Raw genomic sequence first — 7,591 nt, 5'->3', positions numbered from 1 at the left:
TTTGTTTTAATCTATATGTCCGATTATAGAATAGAAATACATACCAAGAGAGTGATTGAGGCCATTATTTAATTTTAGCTTACTTATCCCAAAATAGCCTACCTTTTACATCACCCTTGTTAGCCCCTTGAGCCTTTAAATCCCCTCTAATTCTATCAGCCACATTACTAGCCTTAAGCAGAAAAACAAATTAAAAATCCCAAGTTGAATCCTTGGTTAGTTTAAGATAGAAATTGTGTAATTGTTTAAGTGTGGGAGAACCTATTGGGAACATGGATGATAAAAACAAAAGGGTAGAAAAGTTGAAAAGAATAAAATAATTCAAAATAAAAAAAAAATTTGGGAAGCATGCTCATGTGAAATCAAATTAATTGAATTACCATGTGCATTAAAAAAAAGTGTTATTTTTCAGTAGTTGAATAAAGAGGACACAAGAATTCCCCAAATGTGAAATAAAGCAATGCACATGGGATAAAAATAATAAACATTGAAACATGAGCATGTAACATCAAAAGTGGGAAAATATGGGAAAATAGGTAAAGAAGCTTTGTTTTACAAAGTATGTATGTTAGGTGAGATCTTAGACTAATTAAGGATTCACTTATTAGCTCACTTAGCCTTATACATATACCCTTACCTTTACCTTGGCCCCGTTACAACCTTAACTAAAGACCTCATGATTTTTGGTATGTCTATATTCTATGATTGTTGATTGGTTAGATGAAGAACAAAGTTATAGAAAGTAAGAATAAAAAGAAGAATAGAGTGATTAACCCAGTAAATACTGAGTGACTAGAGAGTAAACACAAAATCCAGTGAGGGTTCAATAGCTCATTAACATATATCTCTGCTGAAATTATTAATTGTCTTGCAAGTTTATAAAATGTTTTTCTCTCCCATTTCAATTGTAAAGGCACTTTATCGACTATCTAAGGTTTGGCTATATATATATATATATATGACTCCTTGAGAATGTGAAATAATTCAACTACATGCAAGCTTTATATACAAGTGAGTAAAAATTAAAATTGCATGATGCATCTAGGTAGTTGCATTTAGATTAGATTGCATTGCATGGCATTCCACCACTTTAACCTAACATTACTCTTGGACTTAGCATGAGGACATGCTATTGTTTAAGTGTGGGGAGGTTGATAAACCACTATTTCATGGTTTATCTTGTGCTTAATTGAGTGGATTTTATCAACTCTTTACCCACTTATTCATGTTAATTGCATGGTTTTACTTTCCCTTCCTTATTATGTGATGTATGTGAAAAATATGTTTCCTATGCTTAAAAATAATTATTTTGATTACCCTTTATTTCTATTCGATGCCGTGATTCGTGTGTTGAGTAGTTTCAGATCTTCTAAGGCAGGAATGACTTAAAGGATGGAAAGGAAACATACAAAAATGGAAGGAAAGCACAAAACAGAGTTTTTGAAGAAACTGGCAGCCACGCGATCGCATGGGCGACGCGGCCGCATGCCACCGCGAAAAGGCATTGACGCGGCCGCATGACTGACGTGACCGCACGTCTCGAGCGAAACACATATGACACGGTCGCATGACTGACGCGACCGCGTGACAAAGAAAACTCCGAATGACGCGACCGCGTGACAGAGGCCACGCACTAGAAATTGCAGAAAACGCTCATAGCAAATTCTGAAGCCCCTTTTGGCCCAAATCCAAGTCCAGAAGGCATAGACCAGAGGTTATGAAGTGGGCGAATGCATCCATTCAAGGAGAGTCTCCAATTAGTTAGTTTTCCCTGATTTAGATTTAGTTTTGAGAGGGAGACTCTCTCCTCTCTCTTTAGGATTAGGATTTAGATTTAGGATTTTATGCGCTTTCAGGATTATCTCTTTTTATCAGGTTCAATATTCCTTTTTATTAATTTCCCAATTTTATTTATGAATTCTTCCATGTTATAGATTACTCTTTGAATTAATGTTATTTGAGGTATTTCAGTTTATTATTGCTTTCTTTTATTTACATTATTATTATTCCCATCTGAAGACATTTTTATTCCAGTAGATTTACTTTTCTCCTTTTGGTCTTGGTTAAGAAATCAGTAACTCAGGAGCTATCAAACTCAAACATGATTGATAATTGTTATCTTTGTTAATTAAATTGAACTTCAATAATCCCAATCTTTTCTTAGGAAATAAATAGGATCCGAAGATCAAACTAATTAATCCCTTGACCTTCCTTTGCCTTAGTAAAGGTTAACAAAGTGGAATTAAGATTCAATTTTCATCTTCATTGATAAGGATAGCTAGGATAGGATCTCTAATTTCTCATACCTTGCCAAAAGTTTATTTACAGTCATCTATTTATTTTACTTGCCATTTAAATTACTTGTTCTTCATTTACTTTAATTGCTAATTAAACCATTCGCTCCTCATTCTCAAAACCCCAATTTACAACCTCCATAACCAATAATAAGAACATACTTCCCTGCAGTTCCTTGAGAAGACGACCCGAGGTTTGAATACTTCGGTTATCAATTTATTTAGGAGTTTGTTACTTGTGACAACCAAAACGTTTGTATGAAGGGATTTCTGTTGGTTTAGAATCTATATCTACAACGCGACTATTTTTATAAAATTCTTCACTGGCAAAATTCCTAACGTCAGTACGCATAGGTGGGCTCTGCACTGGCCACACGACGCATCAATCCCACGTACGCGTCAGTGGACGACGCTCCTAGTTATGCGTACGCATCAGTCATGCGTATGGGTCACTTGGAAGATGGTTTGATCATGCGTACGTTTCTACCATGCACGCACGTCGGTTCCAGCTTCTCAAATCTTCAAATTTTTGTGTTCCTTCCACTTTAGCCTGCTTCCTCTTCATCCTCTATGCCATTCCTGCTCTATAAATCTTGTAATCACTCAACAAATGCATCACGGCATCAAATGGTAATGAGAGAATAAAAAATTTGTAATTTTTAGGCCTAGGAAGCATGTTTTCAATCATAGCACAAAATTTGGAAGGACCCTTAAAAACATGCAATTTACATGAATAAGTGTGAGGATAGTTGACAAAATTCACTCGATTTGATACAAATTAAGTCATAAAATAGTGGTTCATCACACCCAAGACCGGAGAGCCTTCCTCTAGGAAGAGGAAAGAAAAGGCCCTAGTGGCCGACCCTTTTGATTTGACTTGATTTAGCTCCAGAGTCCACGAGGAGCATTTCCATGAGATCATTATGCGGAAGAAGGTTATTCTGGAGGTTCGGTATGATCTTATACCGGACGAGTACCCAGAAATATAGGTTTAGATCTGTAGGAGGGGCTGGGACACACTGTGCAACTCAGTGATTAAGGTGGGCCAACTGATAGTCCAAGAGTTCTACGCCAATACTTGGGTCACATACAAGCATGTGAAGGGCGTAAACCCTAGTCCCAAGAATTGGCATACAATGGTGAGAGAGCGGATCCTTGACTTTGGTCCACAGAGTATGAGAGAGACACTCCGCCTTCCACGTACTGGGGGATGATGAGTCCTATACTGAGAGGGTCAACAGGGGCTGGAGGCCAGAGCAGATACTTGCAAATATATGCCTTTCGAGAGCACAGTGAATGCTCAATTCGGAGGGATAGCCTGGCCAGTTGGGCTGGCACGACCTGAAGCCAGTTGCTAGAGGATGGTTGGAGTTCATTCAGCGCTCTATCATCTTGACGAGCAACCGTTCTGAGGTTAGCCTAGACCGAGCAGTGATGATTCACTGTATTATGCTCAATCATAAGGTGGAGGTGGAGCGGGAGATTTCATAGGAGATCTATAGCATTACTGTTAATGCCTCCATCAACGCCAGGCTGGCGTTTCCATACCTAATTTATCTTGAGAATTTGTTGAGATCTCCCTTCTAGATAAAGTAGAGAGATAATTGGAGAAATTTCAGGAGGTAGTTACTTATTCAGATAAGTAGGGTTGAACCACCCTTGTTGTGCCCGACCACTATGAGGTTGGGTAAGTAGATGAGACCACCTTTTTGGGTGGACTTTTATTCTTATTGGGTCTAGCTTTATATTTTTGGGGTAGGGTATGAACAGGAAATAAATCTAATAATTATTGCATTAGCTAATTAGCATTCTATTCTCGATATTATTCTAAATATAATAATAAATAAATGACTCAATTGAACAACATAAATTGTTAAAAATTATTATATTAATATAAAAAATTAATTTAAATAGTTCGATATATATTTGAATCAAATAAAATAAATGATTAATTATAATACTTTTAAAAATTATTAATCAAAATATAAAACAAAAAATTAATGTAAATTAAAATAAAATTATTTTTTTATTGCAGTCAAATCAAATAATTATAATTGATTAGTTTAGGGGGAAAGATAGACAATATTTACCAGGAGGGCCAATATTTTTTTAGTTTTTTTATTTGAACAAAAAAATTAAAAATAACTCTATATATAATTTTGATTAAAAATAACAACTAAGGTTTAAAATTTACTTTTTATAAGATAACTGAACATATTGTATATTAAAATAATTAAACACAAATATCTCAAAACTAATTTCAAATATTGTAAATATAGGTTGTTACATACTTGCTTTTAGAATTTTCAAATACTATTCAATTCCTTTTTAGACGTTTCCTGCAAAATTATTAAAAAAATGTATTATGCTTCATGTAAATAATTTAAATCACAACCATAACTTGTGCAATGAAAAAAATTAATAATATTATTATTAGAGCTGAAATAAATTAAAATTTGTAACTTACATTGACAATTGAGCCTAACGTTTTTTCCTTGATTCGAAGTCATCTATTATTGAATTTGTACTGAAAGTAGCTGCAATTTCTTTCTCAATGCAAATGACTAAATTATCTACAAGAAATTCGTCTGCCATTTTACTCTGAAGCCTTGTTTTAAAAATTTTCATTGCCGAGAAAGCTCTTTCTGTTGTTGCTGTAGATACTGGAAGAGTCAAGACATTGCAAATCAGTCTATCAACCAAATGATAAGTTTTTAATTTTCCTGTTTCTTTCAATCTTTTACATAACTCAGAAAGTGTCCCAACATCTTTTAGATGATTCAGTATATCAAATGCATAATGTTGCAATTGAGCATTCAAAAGAATCCTTTCATAATCAGAAAAATCTGAAGGATAAAATTTTTCAGCCAACTTACATATATTCTGAATATTAAACAACTTAAAATTATCTTTAAGGTCTAAGGCAATACTTAAAGTCAAAAGCTCCATGGTTTCCTCATTGAATCTACTATTTAACTCTTGAATTTGAGAGGCAATTGCTGCCAAAAACACATCTACTCGATAATGATGCTTGATTGTTATCTTTGGTTGACAAGATCGACCTCTTCCAATCGTGTATTGTGTACTCATATCAGGGATGTCAATTTCATGTTTCTCACAAAATTTCTTAACAATCTCAAGTAAATTGCACCAACCGTTATCCCTCAATTTTTTAAGAAGTAGTTTTGATGTGGAAACAACATGAATGCATTCAAAATGTCTTGGGATTTTGTTGTAATGCTTGGCACAAAATATTAGTAATCCCTATAATTTTCCTCATCAAATGTAACGAAAAAACAAATTCAAATGAGGATAGCACTTTGTTGACACCATAAGCCTCACATTTTTTAGCAGAAGTTGTACCATCAATAATGTTATTAAGAACGGTATGAGTAGCTGCAAACATTCTTATCAAGCTAAAAATAGAATGAAAGTGAGAACTCCATCTTTTATCTCCAGTTCTTTATAAAGTGCCCATTGGATTTGCACCTTGACCTATTTCTAGCTCATCATTGGCAATCAATTTTGCATTTTCAATTTCTTGAGCTTCTTGTAGTTGATCATATCGTTTGCAAGATGTACCAACAATACTGACAATAGCAGTTAATTGTGTGAAAAACTCATGAATTTGACGTACTTCCGTTGAAGCAACCATCAGTATTAACTACAATCTATGAGCAAAACAATGGACATAATATGCTTGTCAACAATCATTGAGAAATAAAGCTTGTAAACCATTCCATTCCCCTCTCATATTGCAAGCACCATCATACCCCTTACCTCAAATATTTTCGATTTGGAGATTATGAATAGAAAGCAGAGACACCAACTATTTTTCAAAGTCAAGGCACTAGTATCACTAACATATACAAGATCAAAGAAGCATTCATGAACAAAACCATCCACATCAACAAATATCAAAACAATAGCCATTTGCTCTTTTTTTAGATTCATCGCGAGCTTCGTCAATGATAATACAAAATTTGGCATCTCCAATATCCTTTCTAATTGAGTTTCTCACCGTTGTAGCAAGAACATGTAGAATTTATTTCTGAACATCACTTGAAGTATATTTAGCAAATCTAGGAGTATTTTCCAAAACAAGCTTCTGGACACTACTATTGTAAGAACCCAAAAACTTTAACAATTCAATAAAGTTACCTCAATTATCTGAACTCGAGCTTTCATCATGGCCACTATAAGCGCAACTTTGAAAAGTCAACCATCTAATACAATCAATAGATGCTCTAATTCTACGTCGATTATTCTCAATTTCCTCTGATGTTTTTCATTTCATAAGTGTATCAACATGTTGTGATTGCTTAATCAAATCATCACATGATTTTGTTGCCCTATGATGAAACGAATTGAGGCCTTTGCTAATGTGATTTAAAAGAGGATAATCTTTTTTACTATTTACCTTCTTCCAATTCCTGAAGTCGTTTTCAATGAAAGCATTTGAACCTGTGTTGATTGAAGATTCTATAGCAAATAGGTAGCATGGTAAATAATATACAGCATCATCTTCAATAGAATATTCTAACCATGAAGGGTATAATTCAAACCAAGAAGCTTGAAAACGACGATGACGACTTGTATCGCTCGAGAATGGATAATTATCAAGTATTGGTTGATTTGGTCCAGCTTTAAGATAAGCTCGACGAATTTCATCTCTTTTACTTGGATGAAACTTCCAAATCATTGGTCGAATTCCTAGATCTCTTACCAAATGACATACTTCCATTTGTTCAGGATTAAGTCGTAGGCACTTTGACTTTGAACTATCTTGTTGAGGAGCTAAAGTATTCATGTTTGATGCCTCAAATATTGAAGAGGTTGGTGTTGATATAACAACATTAGAAACATTTTCACTCTTCTGGTTAGTCTTTTTAAAAAAAGTGTCTATTATTTTCATCTTGCTCATAATTCAACTAAATTCCTACAATTGAGAATTTACATAGATAATAAGATAAACATTATTCAACTTAATTAAACTCAATTTATTTTATTTTTTGCAAATCAATAATATCAAGTCACAAATAATTAATAATGAGAAAAAAATTAAAAATAATACAAGGATAACATTATAATTACATGATTATCATCTTCAGTTTTTTTTTTCAAAAATATAAATTATTATTATAAAATTATAAACTAGATAAATAAATAAATATATAAATTATTCAAAAAAAACAAATAAAAGAAATAACTTACAAAAGAAAGAAGAATAAGAGATGACAATGAAAGACCAAAGGCTACTTGCTATCTTTTAAGTTGTAATGATAATAGAAATATGG

At 33.4% G+C, this 7,591-nt stretch overlaps 1 protein-coding gene across 1 annotated transcript; it reads right to left on the bottom strand.

Annotated features, from left to right (window-relative positions):
- Window positions 1–4,775: 4,775 nt before the first annotated feature.
- LOC112742757 (uncharacterized) lies at window positions 4,776–7,104 on the bottom strand. Its single transcript, XM_025791986.1, has 4 exons — window positions 6,715–7,104; window positions 5,784–5,958; window positions 5,614–5,690; window positions 4,776–5,558 (listed from the first exon to the last, which is right to left on the bottom strand). Exons 1-4 carry the CDS (start codon window positions 7,102–7,104, stop codon window positions 4,776–4,778), a joined length of 1,425 nt encoding a protein of 474 aa, XP_025647771.1.
- Between the last annotated feature and the right edge of the window lie 487 nt (window positions 7,105–7,591).

The sequence above is a fragment of the Arachis hypogaea genome, chromosome 14 (genome assembly GCF_003086295.3).
Source record: "Arachis hypogaea cultivar Tifrunner chromosome 14, arahy.Tifrunner.gnm2.J5K5, whole genome shotgun sequence".
NCBI lineage: Eukaryota > Viridiplantae > Streptophyta > Magnoliopsida > Fabales > Fabaceae > Arachis > Arachis hypogaea.
Note: the sequence above shows the minus strand (reverse complement) of the source record. Positions and strands in the feature narration are given on the sequence as shown.